Raw genomic sequence first — 17,463 nt, 5'->3', positions numbered from 1 at the left:
CAGACGGCAGTACCGCACCAACAGGGATTCCTTGCTCCCCATTCATAAGTTGATTCGTCAACTAGAGAGCCAGGGAGTGATCAGCAAAACTCACTCACCTTTTAACAGCCCCATATGGCCAGTGTGTAAAGCCAGTGGAGAATGGAGGCTGACGGTAGACTACCGCGGCCTGAATGAAGTCACACCCCCACTGAGTGCTGCTGTGCCAGACATCCTAGAACTCCAGTATGAACTGGAGTCAAAAGCAGCCAAGTGGTATGCCACCACTGACATTGCTAATGCCTTCTTCTCCATTCCTTTGGCCACAGAATGCAGGCCACAGTTTGCTTTTACCTGGAGGGGCGTTCAGTATAGCTGGAACCGTTTGACCCAGGGGTGGAAACACAGCCCAACCATCTGCCACAGGTTGATTCAAAGTGCACTGGAACAGGGCGGTGCACTATTTATTGATGATATTCTTGTGTGGGGCAATACAGCAGAGGAAGTTTTCAAGAAGGGGGAGAGAATAATCCAAATCCTTCTGCAAGCTGGCTTTGCTATTAAGCGAAACAAAGTGAAAGGGCCTGCACAGGAAATTCAGTTCCTAGGAGTAAAGTGGCAAGGTGGGCGTCGTCATATCCCAGCAGATGTGATCAACAAAATCACTGTTATGTCTCCACCCGCTAACAAGAAAGAGACGCAATCTTTTTTGGGTGTAGTGGGCTTTTGGAGAATGCGCATTCCAAACTATAGTCTCATTGTAAGCCCCCTTTATCAGGTGACACGGAAGAAGAATCATTTTTCGTGGGGCCCTGAGCAGCAGCAGGCTTTTGAGCAGATTAAACAGGAGATAGCCCGTGCCGTGGCCCTGGGGCCAGTACGGATGGGAGAGGATGTAAAGAACATCCTCTACACTGCTGCTGGAGAGAGAGGTCCCACCTGGAGTCTGTGGCAAAGAGCCTCAGGAGAGACCCAAGGCCGACCCCTGGGATTCTGGAGTCAAGTGTACAGGGGTCCGAAGAGGGCTACACTCCAACTGAGAAGGAGATCTTAGCCACGTATGAGGGGGTTCGAGCTGCTTCCGAAGTAATTGGTACTGAAACACAGCTTCTTCTTGCCCCTCGACTGCCAGTGCTCAACTGGATGTTTAAAGGAAAGGTTCCCTCTACCCATCATGCTACTGATGCCACTTGGAGTAAGTGGATTGCGTTGATTACTCAGCGAGCTCGGATGGGGAATCTCAGTCGTCCAGGGATCTTAGAAGTGATCATAGACTGGCCTGAAGGTGAAAAGTTTGGAACATTGTCAGCGGAAGAGGTACCACGTGCTGAAGAGGCCCCACCGTACAACGAATTACCAGAAAATGAAAAGAAATTTGCCCTGTTCACAGATGGATCCTGTCATATTGTAGGGAAGCATCGCATATAGGGAAGCATACTGGGAAGATGGAAAGCTGCTGTGTGAAGCCCTACATGACAAGTTGCAGAGGCCACTGAAGGAAAAGGAGAATCCAGCCAATTTGCAGAGGTAAAGGCTGTCCAGCTGGCATTAGATGTTGCTGAACGGGAGAGGTGGCCAATGCTTTATCTTTGCATGACTCATGGATGGTGGCAAATGCCTTATGGGGGTGGTTACAGCAGTGGGAACAAAATAACTGGCAGCGAAGGGGTAAACCTATTTGGGCTGCTGAACTGTGGAAAGATATTGCTGTCCGAACAAAGAATATTGTTGTAAAGGTGCGTCATGTAGATGCTCATGTGCCCAAGTGTCGAGCAACTGAAGAACAGCAGATCAACCATCAGGTAGACCGAGCTGCCAAAATAGAGGTGGCTCAAATAGACCTAGATTGGCAAAACAAGGGTGAACTGTTTCTAGCTCGCTGGGCCCATGAGACCTCGGGCCATCAAGGAAGAGACGTGACGTGTAAGTGGGCTAGAGACCGAGGGGTGGACTTAACTATGGACGCTATTACACATGTTATCCACGACTGTGAAACATGTGCCACAATTAAACAAGCGAAGAGGATGAAACCTCTCTGGGGGGAAGGGCGATGGCAGAAGTATAAATATGGGGAAGCGTGGCAGGTGGATTATATCACCTTGCCACGAAACCACGATGGTAAGCACTACGTGCTCACCATGTTGGAGGCAACCACTGGGTGGCTCGAAACATATGCAGTACCCCATGCTACCGCCCAAAACACCATATTAGGCCTTGAGAAGCGAGTCCTGTGGCAGCATGGCACTCCGGAAAGGATTGAGTCCGATAATGGGACTCATTTCAGAAATTCCTTTGTGGACAGTTGGGCCAAAGATCACGGCATTGAGTGGATCTATCACATCCCCTATCATGCACCAGCTGCTGGTAAAATCGAGCGGTATAATGGGTTGCTAAAAACTATGTTGAGAGCAATGGGTGGTGGAACATTTAAGCACTGGGAGAAGCATCTAGCAGAAGCCACCTGGTTGGTCAACACTAGAGGATCAATCAATCGAGCTGGTCCTACCCAGTCTAGCTCCCTACATACTGTAGAGGGGGATAAGGTCCCTGTAGTACAAGTAAAGAGCATGCTGGGGAAAGCGGTTTGGGTTCTTCCAGCCTCTGGAAAGGGGAAACCTCACCGTGGCACTGTGTTTGCTCAGGGACCTGGGTCCACGTGGTGGGTGATGGGGAAAAGCAGGGATGTTCAGTGCGTACCACAAGGGAATTTGATGCTGAGGGAGTGCAGATAGTGATTCCATGTATATATAGGCATATAGATACGTATGTAATGTATGTTAATTATTGTTCGTTTGTATATAAATATATGTTAAGCATGATGTAGTGATGTGGAATAAGGGATGGAATGTTATGGTTTTGTGATTTTTTGTTGTCGGTATTCCACAACATTACATCATGTAAAGCACGGGCAGTTAAAGAGCTAATTCCCTGGTTACTGCAAACTGCCTTTTTTGGTGTGGCCCTCTGAGGGGGAGGGGAAGAGGTGCACTCCTCAGGGGTCTTTTGCATTGGAGGGTAGGGGGGTGAAGCCACCTGGAAGACGTGGGCGTCTGTTCCTTCCTGCCCAGCGGAGAAAGCACGTGGTCCTCCTGCAGTTTACTGTGTAAGATTTTCAGCCTGTAAACTCTCTATTATAATTCTACTAGCCTCATTTTGATATATTTAGTAAAATTAGTTGTTCCTCCTCAGATTGGTGCCGCTGTTTTTGTGTTAGATCTGCCTATGAGTCCCCTGTTTTTCCCCTCTTCCCTTTGTTTCCCCAGGGTGCAGTCTGCGGCTGCTGCTGTAGCTGCCGGACCGCCCGGGGCCGGCCCTAGCCTCTGGCAATATTTTTTTTTTTTTTCTTCCTCCTTCCTCTTTTTTTTTTTTCTTTCGGGCCTGTCCTCCTGTCACGGACGCATACCCTTAGATAATACCGTGACACCAGGGAACTGTCTAGAAATTGTCAGTCACTTGTTGGCTTTGCTGCTATCATGGTTAACCTTCACCTTGTGAATGTCTGTTTCTTTTGTAGATCACCTCGTGTTTGAGCAATGGAATCCCAGATAAACAACCCCTTCCCGAGGCAGATGAGACAAACACTGCACAGCCAGATCAGGTATGTTCTGTGCATCTTACCACTCTGGGAGATCAGCAGAGGGCAGAATGAACAGGAAAGTTTAATTCCAACCACAAGATGTTGGGCTCAATGCAGGAATCACAGAGGGCAGTTGAGAGTCTGACAGGCCTGTCACAGGGTCAGACTAAGTGATCCTAGCTGTTCCTTCTGGCTTTAAGTCAAATCAGCGAATGATGAAGACGGACTCCTGGCTATTAACACTGCAAGAAGGCTTGCTTCGCCAGTGCTGATTTCTTCAGTGATAGACTTAGCCTCACCTGAGCTTAACTTCATGCTACAGTTCTGGATTTCCTCTGTGAAGCTTCTGCTGTGGTATTTCTTTTGCATTTCTTTCCTTTTCACTTCTATCCTTTGAAATGTATTTTCATATGATTTTGAGATGATGATCTTCAGATGCCTTCCAATGCCTGGTTTGGCATCCTTTGTAAATTGTATTCCTCTACGGAATATAAAGCCACTATCCTCAATTTAGTAATCTTTTTCACAAATTTTGAACACTTGTTGAGATACTCTAGGGGTAGCAGTTGTGTCCTGTGTTCCTATCGAGCACCAAGCATGTATGTGATCCTGCCTATTATACGTATTTCCGGCTGAGATTATCCCTATTCCATGGAAAATTGTTCAGCTTGCTTACAGGCTGACCACTGAATGCAGGAAAACTAGCCAGCAATATTGTTGTCATTGCATGTCTTTCACTCTCATTCTCCTAAGCATTGTCAATAACAGCACTGCTCTTGTTGGTGCCTTGGCAAAACTATCCACGTTGATAGAGCAGTGGCAGGAGGCATGAAGGGTTTCCAAGCTGAAATCCAGATTTATGTGAGCATTCTCAACCAAATGGAGAAGAGCCCCACCCCACCCTGGGCAGGATCTGTGTGTTGAATGAGTAAATTAACCTCTTGCACTCTTTGCACAGCTTTTGATAAATTCCAGTGATGATGTAGCTGCTGTTTCCTCCTCTTCAGCCTTTTTTGACAACCTCATCCCACAGAATATGAGCATGCTGGAGATTCCTATTACAGAAGGTATGTTATATGAAATGTATTTCTGCCATCTTAGAAGAAGAGAGGAAGGTAACACAGAAAATTCTACAGAGACCAGGAGGAATCTGGTCCACTCCAGCAAGTGGATATCTTTAAAATACATGGCCCACTCCACTGTCATGCAACATCTATATGTGTTGTGTAAATAAATATTCTTTGCAGTTAAAAGACGTATTTAAAGTGTAGGAGAGTTGTGATGAAAGACACATGTCACGTCAGTGAAGGTTTTTTGTTTGATTGTTTTGGTTTTTAAGTGCAAAACCTGATTTGTGTTTCCAAATCTTCCTTTATTTGGACTTCCATATGTTACTGTTTCTTACAGTCTGCTCTTTAGAACAGCCATGATCATGGATTCTGGATGATGCCACTGTAGGTTGACTCTGCTTTCTCATCTCTATAGATACCGATGGACTGATCAGCCAAGCTCTTTTGTTGGGGAATTTTGAGGGTGCTGTGGAGCTGTGCATGCGGGCAGAGCGCTTTGCTGATGCCATCATCTTAGCTATTGCTGGTGGGGAGAACCTCCTGAAGGAGACCCAGAAGCGCTACTTTGCCAAGCGGAAGACAAAACTCTCCATGGTTAGTGACAATTTTGTGTACCCACTGAGCAGGAGAAGATGGCAGATGTTTGAATATATGTGGAAGTGCTTTGGCAGGAAGTGGAATGTCCTCTTGGCTGGACATTAATTTTTATCTCTTGATAGTTTTATGATTACATCATATTACCCATCTAGAATGTCTGTTCTCTGTTTCTTTCTTTTCATTTGACAGATTGTGCCTTAGCTCCCCATGCTTGTATAATGCTTGTTGAATATATAGCCCCTTTCTAGCTCAAATAAGAGGATCCTAGCTTATTAATTGCCAAATGGGGGAGTGAAAAAGGGAATGGAAAAGCCCAGCACTGTATTCACAATCATCAATACTAGGTGCTCTGTAGCAGGGTATGTGTTAGACAGATCTTTAGTCTTGCCTAGTGCAGCTGCTTTCATTTCTTAAATACTTTGTTGGGCTTTTTCTGGAGAAGCATAGGGTACCAATTACCGTTAACATTAGAATGCTGGGATTGGTGAACCCTCACGTGCAGTGAGGTGGTTACTACCTACTGGGAAGTATGCCTGAAAGTGAGCTGTTCCTGTGGATGCACTTGCTTGAGCAGTCCGACTGTCTCTTAGTCTTTAGTGACTGATAGACCTTCTTTCTCCCCTTACAGCTACTTTCCTCCATTGTGCAGCAGAAGTGGCAAGATATTGTTTGCACATGTGATCTACAGAGCTGGAAGGAGGCACTGGCCATCTTGTTAACATACTCAAAGCATGAGGACTACACTCAGCTCTGTGGTATGCAGTGTACTGTGTATACTCCACCTGAAACGGATTCCCCTCCCTTTTAAACTCAGAGGTGGATTATTGACTGATGACTTCAGTAGTTTCCTCAGTCTTGTTAAAAGCGTGCTTAGCAACTGGTTGTTCTGAGATGGCAGAGTTAGGGGGCGATCTAGTGACTGAATCTGAATCACAGAATCACAGGGGTTGGAAGGGATCTAAGGAGATCATCAAGTTCAACTCCCCTGCTAAAGTAGGTAAGACATGTTGCTTAGCTGGTAACTAGCACCTGGCAAACAGAAATGGCTAAGCATTGTTGGAGAAGTTCCAGCATTCCATACAGGTGAGATTACATCTTGAAATGCAAGAAAACATGGCATCTAATACAGACCAAATTGTAGGGCTGGAAAGTTGCCATGGCAGTGGTGATAATAAGATAGTTCCAGCTTACCTTTAATCTCCTAGCTTTTGCAAAACATGGATAGCTACCAGGCTATTTACTGTCTCCAGTATCAGACACTACTGTTGCCTGGAGATGCTTGCACTTTTTTGGAAAAAAGAACGTTGAAGTTTTTTGTCACATTCATCTCTTATTTTCATGGGTTTTTCCTTCGTTTAGATGACTAGACAGACATATGAAAAATGATAGATGTGTAAGAAATGACTCCTATTTTCAACCAAATTGACTTTATGATTCCTTAATGCCCATTTTTCTGTGTTATCTCAGAATTGGGTGCAGATCCTGTCAATAGCTTTTTATGCCAGGACAGCGTAAGATTGGTAAGAGAGGACTGTGAGGGTTAATGAACTCTTCAAAAAATAAGTGTTAAACATTGGCTGCTTTTCTTCCTTTTAGACATGCTGGGTTCCCGCCTAGAGTTGGAGGGAGATGCAGCCCTGTCCAATGATGCCTGCCTCTGTTATATCTCATCAGGCAATGTGGAGAGGTTGGTGGAATGCTGGGTAAAAAACCATGAGACTTCATCACCCCTTGCCTTGCAGGTATTGGTGTTAAGATGTTGATTTGACTCTCTCTCTAGGCCAGTTTGTTAACACTAATCTGTTTGCATTATCAAATCAAATAGCCTACCTGGCTTCCAAAAGACAGTGAAGAGCTGTTCAGAGTCACCAAGGTATCTCCTTCTAGCCTGGATTATGGGCTTACATCTGGAAGAGACTTACACTCTTAAGGGTTTTGTGTTTTCAGAGTACGGATTATGCTGCACATAAATCCAGCCATGGATGGGAGTTATGGCTTGTGTGCCTGTCTTTGTATACTGGTGGTGTCTCAGCTTCCTTAGACTGTGTCTATTATGTGACTGGTAGTTGTCTGGGAGTATATTTGCTGCTGAACTTATCAACTGTATAGCTATAATGCTAAGGTTATCTGGCTCTAACTTCATCCAGAAAAGTCTGGCAAAATGAAGTCTAGTTTGTGTTCTTTGCACTGCAGGTAGAGTAGTCTTGTATGGGAAGTCGGATCTTGAAGATGAATCAGGGTTTCCAAGTCCTAAGTCAGCATTGTTGCCTGTTACACTTAGACCAGTTCTAAGTTGCTAACCTGTGTTGTGTCTGTCAATCACTAGAATGAACTAGTCAAGTCTTCAACTCTGACATGTGCTGATAACTCCCTTTGCTACAGAATTCCCTGGTCTTGAAGCCTGCTAGTAAATAACAGCAACAAAAAGGCCTCTTTAGCATTCCTGATTGTTTGAAACTGGCCTCCTCCCAGTCATCAGTGATGCATATATCATTAAATAGATACAAATTTAGCTTTGATTTTTAGGAGTTGAAGGGGCTTTGAATAACTAAAAACCTTCTGGTCTGTTTCTCAGCAGCAGTAATTTTTCCTAGTGAATTTCTCCTGGTATAGTTACAATCCTTTCTCTTCTAAGCTGGCATTTTGGACTCCTAGACTTACAGAAGTAATTTCTTAATAAAAAGATCACAGCTGATGGTAATGTTCTTGTGGTTTCTCATATTCTTTTTTCTTTACTGTACAAGTAACTATGTCAGGATATGCTTCCTGGTTCCTGATTTTCTGCACAAAGTGCACCTTAGGAAATGGTCATCAGTGGTAGTATCTGGTACCGAGTAACTTCTGTTCACGTTGGACCCAATGGCAGTTGAAAGGGAGGAGCCATCTGTTGTTGTCTCACTGTGAGATGGGCCAGTAAAAGAAATCAGATTCTGAATGGTCCATTCCTGCCTCTCTCCCTGCCTATTCAGGATCTCATAGAGAAAGCGATGGTGCTGAGCAGGTCCATTGAGATGCTCCGAGGCACAGCAGGACCAGCGCCAGGCCCTGTCTTGGCAGAACAAATCACCCAGTATGCCAATCTCCTGGCATCGCAAGGATGCTTGGCAGCTGCAATGAATTACCTACCCAACAGCTCTAAAGAGGTGAGTGAGAAACAGGTTTTTGTAGGAAGGAGTACTATATGAGGAAAACACTACTTTTTACAAGAGAGCTTGGGATTTTACTTGTGTCAGGACTTAAGTTTTCACCTTAATAAAGGTAATTGTAATTCAAATATGGTAATTCAAGAGTAGAGATGTGGTGTTTTGTTTTTCTAAGACATAGCACCTGTATTCTTTTTTTTTTTTCTTTGTAGCCCCTTTGATTTGGGGAAAAGGAGGGAATCTATAGAACTGTAATATGGTTCTTGGGGAGCATCACTGGAAGGTAGCTTTCCAGGGAAACTACATCTAGTCCTGAAACTAGCTGATAGAAGAAGGGAATGGGGAGGTTACTTTGTAGTTTAAAGTGAATCTGCACAGTGCCCAAATGTGAGTGGGGGCTGGAGAAGGTATACCATAGAGATTGGAGGAAGGATCAGTGAGACTTCATCTGTGAGGAAATATGTCTCAGATTCTGTCACCTATAGGTTCTTTCTTTCCTGCTGGCTATTGCTTAAGTGGCCTGTTCTTCAGGTTGATATAAAATCTCTGATCAGTCTGCTTTGAATGCCTCCCCAGCATCCTCCATTTGAGGCTCTCAAGGCAATTCTAATGCATGGTTTGTTTCAGCTCCTAATAGAACAGCTCCGAGACCGGCTTTTCCATGCTCAAGGAGAGAATGTGGGAGATCAGCTGCCACCCCCTTTCCCTTACAATCGTGTCAATGTAGGTGTCATGAAGCACACATCTCCAGCAGCCCAGAGGAGCTCCACCCCTGAAAGAGCAGCGCACAAAACAGATCGCAGGCATCCAGAGAAGGTAGGCCTGAAATTCAAGTGCTTATGGGAGAAGGAGGAAGGACGTTGGGTTGGGGAAGACGTATGAAGAATTGTGAGATGGCACAGACTGCAGGCATTGAGGAACTCATCGGTGATGTCCATTCCTGAAGTAAACACAAGTTCTTTGATAATGCAGAAGTGGGCTGGATGGCTTCTTTTCACAAAGCCCTTACCCACATGGTAAAGAAAAGGATTGCTATTCCAAATCCACCTCACCCTTGGATCTCAGTAAAACTAGTGCAGTTTGGCTTCATCTCAGTTCTTGCACAAGAAAACTGTATTCAGAAGGTTTTGCTTCCATTATTTCATTATTATTCCTTCATTAATTCCTCTGGTTGCGCTTCCAGGAAGTCACAGCATGGGAATTGGTTCCTGAAGGCTAATCCTTGTGAAAGCCTGAGTATACTGTGTAGAGTGTGGTTCCCAGCTTCATGAACTAACAATGTGGTGTGAAAGGAAGGGTCATCAAGTCTTGTACCAGCAGGGAAGGCAGTACCCAGCCTTCTGCTCTTTGCCTTTTCTTGCCAGCCACACTGATGGGTGGAGGGAGGTCCTCTGTGCTCCTGATAGCAGCGAGGCCTCTGGTCCAATCCATCCAGAGCTGTGATAAAAGCAGCATCTTCTCTTACCTGGGAAGTGACAGAGATAAAAAGTGTGTCTGTTTTATGTGTGTGTATGCCTGTATCCATTGTGACTCTGACCATTTCAAATTTCTTTGTTTTTAAATTGCAGCCCAACTATCAGTCATCATTTGCCCCTTCAGCACCCTCTCAGCCTTCAGTGCCTTCCTTCCCTCCTCAGCCAGTGCCAGCAATGTCTGCAGCACCTCACCATGTTGTCCCTCCCCAGACCAGCACTAGTCCACAAACAAGTGTCTATTCCAGAGGGCCGCCGTACCCACAGTACAACTTGGGCATGGTTCCAGCAACGGCTTCAGGGCCAGGTAACAGCTGTCTGATGGTTGTTTCCATTATCTAGAGGTTCCTTAGATTTTCTTAGACTAAAGCCAGGGGCGTAGGTGGTTGCTCTGCCTCTTTCTCACAGATTTACTTGCAAAAGAACAAATCAGCAGTCAGAGAAGCTTCTCAGCACTTATGACATATCTAGTTCTGCAAACCACTGCTGCCCATCTACTGTTGTTAAGCACATGTAGCAATGGATAAGCCTCTGCTAACTTTGTGACACTATTTGACTTGTGTCTCTTGGGCTATGGGGGATACTCCTGGTGTGGATTATCTATGGCATGGCTTGAAGAAGAAAAGACTTACTAGCATGAAGGAAAGCACCAGCAGTAGTTCAGACATGGAACAAGTGATGCTGATGCACTCTCTTTCTTGTTTGTAGCTCTGTCACAGTCTCAGCCATTCAGCCCAGTGGGAGCCAGACCTGTTGGTCCTACTTCCTTCCCCAGCCAGCCACCTCTGTCAGGACAGTCCATGCCCATGACATCTCCTGGTGTTCTACCATCTGGACCTACTCTGTTCACTCCGGCCTCAATCCCATCATCTCAGCTTCCTGCAGCCTGTCCTCTCCCAGTGGCAAGCCAATCTCCTCTAGGTTTTTCATCAGCACCGTTCAGCAGCCCCATGAACATGGGTTACCCTCAGGGGGGTCCTGGAGCTCCATCTACTAAGCCCCTGCCAGCAGCCAGCCTTCCTCCACCTCCCATAGGTAAGTACTGCCTGTGTGACCTGTCTATACAGGATGCTCCTGGATGTGGTTTGCCATAAGTAGTGGTCATGGGCTTTCGGAGCTCTGGTCTGCCACCTTAAGGGCTCAATGTGATATTAGCTGAGGCCAACCTAATAGGCACATTGTGCTGAGTCCTGCTGTGGTGGTGAAATACAGTAGTGATTATGATTTTATTCAGGCTGTTCAGCCACCCTGTCCCCCAGGCTGTGGTTACAAGATGCTGTCTTTTCAGGTTACCAGTGTGCCCTTGAGTGATCGTTCACTCCAGAGGCAAAGGGTGATAGTTCCCAGGGAATGCATGGTAGGAGGCTTGCTGATCTTATCTCTGCTTCTGTAACTTCAATGAGAAGTGCAGTTGAAATGCTGGGATAGCAAAGTGGTTCTTCTCTGTATGTGGGATACCCCTTGCCTAGCTTTTTGTGCGCCGTGCTACAATTCTCCTCATTGTTTCCTGCTGCCATAATTCCTTGCCCTAGAATTCTTTTCTGGTTTCCTCTGTGCAGTGTACTAAACCTGGAGCCTGTCCCCTCTGGGTTTTGTGGTTTGCGTCCAGCTCAGCCTGCAAGTCCTGTGAAGTCCTTAGAAGCATGATGAAGAAGCAGCATAGTGTTGGTCCTAGTTCCCAGTGGATGGGCATTCACTCTTTCTGTTTCCCACAACATCATCCCAGCTGGTGCTTGATAGTTCTTTGCTTGCTGTCTGATGGGTTTAGCCACTGAGACCCCTAACAACAAAGCTGACAGTCCTTAGATCTTTGAGGAGATGCTTTTCCAAGCTACATATATTCTGTGAAATGAAGGAACTGTGGCTTTGAGGTTTGCCTCCACCTGGAATCATTTGCTGGTTTAACCAAAGATAGCAAATCTCACTCTGTAAGAGCCTGTGGGGACTAAATGCAAAGAGTCTCAGCTAAGCCTGTTCAAATTTCTTCTTCAAAGCTAATGGGGGTAGTAGTCCAGGGACATTATTTGCTGAGTAAAAGCTGTCGGTGATGATGACTGTCCCACCCTGCCTTGATTTTCAGGTTTCTTCCCTTGGCTAGATCCCCACGTGGATCATGCAGGTAGTACACAAAGAAGCTTCCAGACCTGTTGGGGAGGCAGTGTTGCTGCTTCCAGTGAAACGTGGAGTGTGTGTGCATGTTTAGTGTGCGTGCATGCGTGCATGCTCATTGCCATTCGTTGCATGTCTCGGGAGCTGTACAATCAGGGTAGTGGATATACTTGTCCAGAGGACTGGTAAGTGGCAGTTGGGGGTGCTGCAAGTAAAATGAAAACACTACTGTTACTCAAGAGTTTGAGTACGGAAGACAGGGACTTCTTCCTTCTCTATTTGCTTCCAGTCTAGAGCATTCTCAACCTGTGTACCTTCTGTCAGCTAATGGGACAGGGAGGCACGCCCTGCTCCTTTCTTGGTTCTCTAGGCAATGAGCAGGCCAGTGGTTGTAACTTACCTTGTTTTCTCCCTGTTACACTCTCAGACTCATGCATAGCTTTGCTTGTGCTCTCCCCAGTTAGACTGAAAGAAAGGAGGTCCAACACATACAATGATGGAGTAGAGCTTCCCAGGCAGAGTCTGGGAACTCTCTTCCAGGGGAAACTGAAAAGTCCTCTTGGCTTTAGTTACAGGATAAAGCTGGGGTTTGAATCTCCATCTTCTGGGGGGAAGTTGGACTGCCAAACTTTTCATACTGGTGCTTTGTACTGATTAAACTCTTTGGAATTCACTGATGACAGAAAATAGATATCTCCCAATCTATACTATCAGTGGGGTAAGGATCAGTGTCTTATTGGGGTGGCTCTGCACAGCGACTGACTGTACTGAAGACCACCTGCCAGGCACAAAAGTTCATCCAGAGAGTCTCAGCTTTGTGTAGGAAATCTGAATACTGAGTACATACTTACACTCCTAGCAATCCTCGCTATCTTTGCTGTGTAGAACAGGATGCCAGAAAGGGAGTTGTCCTTCCAACAGGGAAACAAAGGGCCCAATGATTCCCTGTTAAAGGAAAGATGGTTCCAAGGCAAGGATATCAAGCACTTCCCCAGGCTGAAGATGTCCTGTGGTAATTCACTGCTAAGAAGTTCCTTTCTCCTAGCAGCATTTAGCCCCAGTAAGTACAAATGGGAATGTATGGCATGCCTGGTTGAGCAGTGCAAATAGGCTTCCTTGAGAGTGCTTTCTTGCCTGCTTTTGTCCTGGTTTTGATAGGTACCTTTTTTCAATCTGAAAAGGAACTAACTGTAAGATCTCGCAATCTAGCCTAACCTACTGCTTTGTAAACTCCTGAACGTGGGCTCATGGAGAAATTCTCTCTAGTATGCTGAAGAAAGTTCTTCTCTTGTAGAAATCTTGTGCTCTCAGAGAGCATCAAGGACAGGGTAAATGGTAATAATGTGTTGGCTGATCTCATTTCTGGCTAGGATAATCCCTGACTCCATCCTGTGACAGTTGTGGGCTTTTTAGCATAAGTATTGCTGGAGACTGCTGCCATGGAACATTCCTTTCAGAGTTGGTGAGAAATTATCTTTCACAAGTAGCATAGACAAGGTAGTCAGGGTTTTATCCCAGCAAAATGCACCAGAGTCCTGTCATCTCGTGTCTGCTGATTAAGTGCCTGGCTTAAAGACTATAATTTAAATAGCTGTTTCCTGTGAGGATTCAAAGTGCCACTGGACTGGAACAGTGCCAGGGACTGCTAGGCCACAAGCTTGGTGGGGGTCATCAGAGTTCTAGGGCACAGAATCGCCAAGCTACAAATAAGTGCCAATTTAATTAAACTGCTGATCCAAACTCATCAGAGAGGGAGTCTTGAAATCATGGGAAAAGGGAAAGCAAAAAGAGGCTGCCAGAATTTTAATAATAAAGGTAATTAAAGTAATGAAGCACCTTTAGCATCTTTCCTCTGTGATTTTTTTAAAGCTCAGTTGAGGATCAGTGGCTCATTAAGTGTGGCACTGAGCTCCAGCAATTTTGATATTGCCCCTTAGAATTATGCTACTTTCTCACAGATTCTTCCCATCTCATGGACCTGAGGTTATTAAGACCGACATGACAAAAGCACTGGGGTTTTCTGTAGAGATCCAGATACTCTTACAAGACAGCAGCAGACAAGGCAGTTGGAATTTGACCTTAGCAAAATGAAGTGTGGTTGCAGGTCTTTTGATGTCATGTGATCTGATGGATTTTTAATTACGTGGAGTGAGGTTTGAGGCTATGTACCACAAAAACGTCTGCTGAGAAACTCCTCTGATCCCAAGGTATTACTTGGCCAAGTCTGTTCCTTTCTAGGTGGGAAGCCAGCAAAGCTTCCTAAGCTTTGGTCCTGAACGTCCTTTTGAAAGGGGAAAAATTCAACCCACCTCTGAACTCGTCCACCTTCTATCATGGCAACCTGTGCCACTGTGGAATTCCACAGCGAGGCACTTCTGCAAGCGTTAGTGAGAAAACTTCTCACCCATAGCATAGCTTTTGCTGCAGTATCATGGCACTAGATTTTCTGTCTAGGGAACCCTAGGAAGTCCCTGAACATACATGCATGCAAAGTTCTGCCCTGACTCTGAGACTGACTTCTGCAGCCTATGCAGAATGTGGAAGGCTTCCGGTAGTTGCAGAAAAGGCTTTCTGTGTGGGACTGAGGGTGTGCCAGGACAGTCTGATTAGACATCACCTCATGAAGCTTGTGTATGTACTCAGGTGCTGAGAATGTAATTAAGAAAGAAAAGGAAGCAAGAACGGTTTTCTGGTCTGCCAACTGGACCTTAAATTCCTCAGCTGAAATGGTCTGAGGGTACAATGGTGGGGGAATTAGAGCCCTGAGCCCTCTAGCTAAGGGAAATTCCAAGCCACAAATTGCTGTTGTGGCCATCTTCACAAAGCCTGACATCTGTGTCTTGTTCTGCTCTCCTGACAGCTCAGGAATCTTGGACTGATCCCTCTGCTGCAAGAGGAGGCCTTCAGAAGAAAAAGGTAAGCTTTGGGCTGGAATACGTGCTGGTTGTCTTTTAGTCAGGGAACTGCATGCAAGATATATGTTCCTTTAAATGCTTATTGTCACACTCAGCAGCTCTCATTTAATGTTGATCCATCCAGTTCTACATGATGTGCAACACTAGAACTGCAATCTGAATCATCTCAACTCTTTGCCATCCAAACTCATACACTGTTATCCAAGGTGGCTGTTTTGTAACATGGTTGTCATCTGTGATGTAGCATACTCTCTCATTACTTCCCAGGCTGACTACAGTCACGTATTGCTAGAAATACAGATTTAACCTTATCCCTGTGCACACGCACCTTTTTTGATTTGAATTGGAAGATTGTGTTCAGTTCACACCTGACAGCTGGGGGCAGCATTTCCCCTCAGCACAGTGAGACCTACAGTGATTTTCCTCAGAAACTTGACACCAGCTGATATGGCACCATATTGGCCCTGCTGCTCCCTGCTTTGTAGTGATTGCGTTGGAGCACCTGTAAACTGAGCAGTTTTGCAACAAATGCTTTCAATACCCCATTTCTGTTTCCACTGCCTGCTTGCAGGTGTGACAAGAAGCTTCTTTGGCACCATTCCCACCCTCAGCTCCTCTTCTTTAGCTTGGAGGAGACTTCTCACCCTTTTTCTGGCAGCATAGCTGGGAACCTGCTTCAGGCTGTGCTCGCTACAACAGGATTAGCCTCTTGTTAAAGCCATCTCCTTTTGATCTAGCCCTGTCAAAGTGAATCTATCCTGACTCTCTGGCTTAGCAGGGGCGCACTGAAGTGTTTGCAAGAGGATTCTCCCCCCATGTCGTGGGATTTTCCCCAGCACTTGCTCTGCTGGACACTTTACTGCTGCTAATCTCTACATTCAGGACTCGTGCCGTTGCAGAGCCAAGGCGGCTTTCTGAGGACTAGTGCTTTCAGGGGCAACGGCTCTCTTTGACTGAACAATTCCAGAGTGGTTTTCTTGCTGTTGCTTTGACTGTTCATCTAGGATGCAAGAGGAAGGGCCCCATGCTCTTGAGTCAGGGGCCTTGAAAGAGCAGAGATGTGTTACACATCTTGAGAACTAAGCTCTCTGAAAGTTAGAAAGGAAGTTGAATTTGATTGTGTAGAGAGTAACCGACCATCCTTCCATGGACTCTTTTTGTTTGTTTGTTTGTTTTCAGCACAGATTTTTTTTTTCTTTCTTCTTTAATCTTTCTCTTATTTTGCTGACAGCTGCCTGAGAAATTTGCTCCTCCAGCCCCCATCACGGCTCCAGTAATGAGCCTGCCCACTGAGCCCCAAGGGATCCATCCTCAGCTCTCCAGGTTGCAAGAATCTGGCCAGTCACCCCCAGGAGCACCCAAGGAAGGCAGCCTGCAGGTATCAAGGGAAAGTGTGATGTTCCCCAGCCACCAGCTCCTTGTCAAGCAGAAAAACAACTTGGCTTTTGAGATGCTTATTTCTTGGCAGCTGCAGGGTTTATGTGCCTGCTTCTTAGCCTTTATAAAACATTTCTGCCTGTGTGCTAGATGGATTGCTAGAATTGCTGCCAGGGTGGAAAATGACACCTGTCTATGACTAGAAGGGAGGCATGCCAGGCAGGCTGTCAGCTTTCTGTAAGGTGGGAATCCACAGAGGCCTGAAACTATACTGTAGTCTGTGCTTCCAGGTATTCTCTGAGTTTGCCAATGGGTGAAATTCTTCCTGTTCATAGTTGCAGGAGGGGAATTTACCTACTCCTCCCTTTTGTGCTCCTGTTGTATTTATTCATCTGTTTCTCTCTCTGTCAGTATCACCAGCTACCTGCAGAGAGAGTTGAGAAGAAGGAGGTGCCTCCTGAACACCAGGGTCTGAAGACCACACTTGAAGGGTTGGTGCAACGCTGCTCTGCTGTTGCCACTGATCCAGTAAGTCCTCCCTTCTCTGGTCTTTGGCTTTTTTGTCCTCACTGATGTTTGACTGATGCTTCTGTCAGCCAAAGAGAGGAAGATGCTTCTCTATGTAACTCAGGTTATTTTCCATTTGCCTCCTTCCTTTAGGCCATGGGCTTATCTATCTCTTGGGATCTGAGATGCGTTCTGTAACAGTTATCCTCTACCTCTCGTTGCCTCTCTGGAGCAATGGTTCTGTCCTCCTAGCTCTTTGAGAAAAGCAGAAGAGATGACCCAGCTAATTTAGCTTCCTTTTCCATGGTCTTGTTCCATAGGTAGTTCCTGCAGAGCTTGTACTGCCAACCATCCTCAGAGCTCAGAGGGAAAGGCTAAGATACACTGAAAGAGAAAGCCATACAATCATTGTGTTTGAGTCACTGTAATTTCTCCAGCCCATCTCTTGGAAAGTGTTCCCTCTAGGGATGGAAAGACTTACAGTTGGGACTTAATAGTCTGAAGCTCTAAGCTGATGTGGAATTCAAATGGCTGGATTGGTACAGCAATGCAATACACCTGAGTTCCTAAGCCTGCCAGCCCTGTCCCAGCATTGCCCAGGAGCTAGGCATTTCTATCCACATTGTAATGTACCTTTGAGTGGATTGACCAAGGTGGGGCTACCAGATCTTCAGTACTCAGACCCTTTTCTTGGTGGTTACATAGAGTAGGAAGAAT

General features: G+C 45.7%; 1 protein-coding gene across 1 annotated transcript in view; it reads left to right on the top strand.

Annotated features, from left to right (window-relative positions):
• SEC31B (SEC31 homolog B, COPII coat complex component) overlaps positions 1–17,463 on the top strand; it is a 43,030-nt gene that overhangs the window by 22,529 nt on the left and 3,038 nt on the right. The window contains exons 15-24 of the mRNA XM_021399052.1: positions 5,042–5,220; positions 5,852–5,978; positions 6,820–6,965; positions 8,193–8,366; positions 8,994–9,182; positions 9,935–10,145; positions 10,547–10,873; positions 14,808–14,863; positions 16,094–16,240; positions 16,651–16,767. Of these exons, the coding sequence (XP_021254727.1) occupies positions 5,042–5,220; positions 5,852–5,978; positions 6,820–6,965; positions 8,193–8,366; positions 8,994–9,182; positions 9,935–10,145; positions 10,547–10,873; positions 14,808–14,863; positions 16,094–16,240; positions 16,651–16,767 (1,673 nt within the window). The remainder of the gene's footprint in view (positions 1–5,041; positions 5,221–5,851; positions 5,979–6,819; positions 6,966–8,192; positions 8,367–8,993; positions 9,183–9,934; positions 10,146–10,546; positions 10,874–14,807; positions 14,864–16,093; positions 16,241–16,650; positions 16,768–17,463) is intronic.

This window comes from Numida meleagris, chromosome 5 (assembly GCF_002078875.1).
Source record: "Numida meleagris isolate 19003 breed g44 Domestic line chromosome 5, NumMel1.0, whole genome shotgun sequence".
NCBI lineage: Eukaryota > Metazoa > Chordata > Aves > Galliformes > Numididae > Numida > Numida meleagris.
This window is presented reverse-complemented; position numbering and strand designations above follow the sequence as displayed.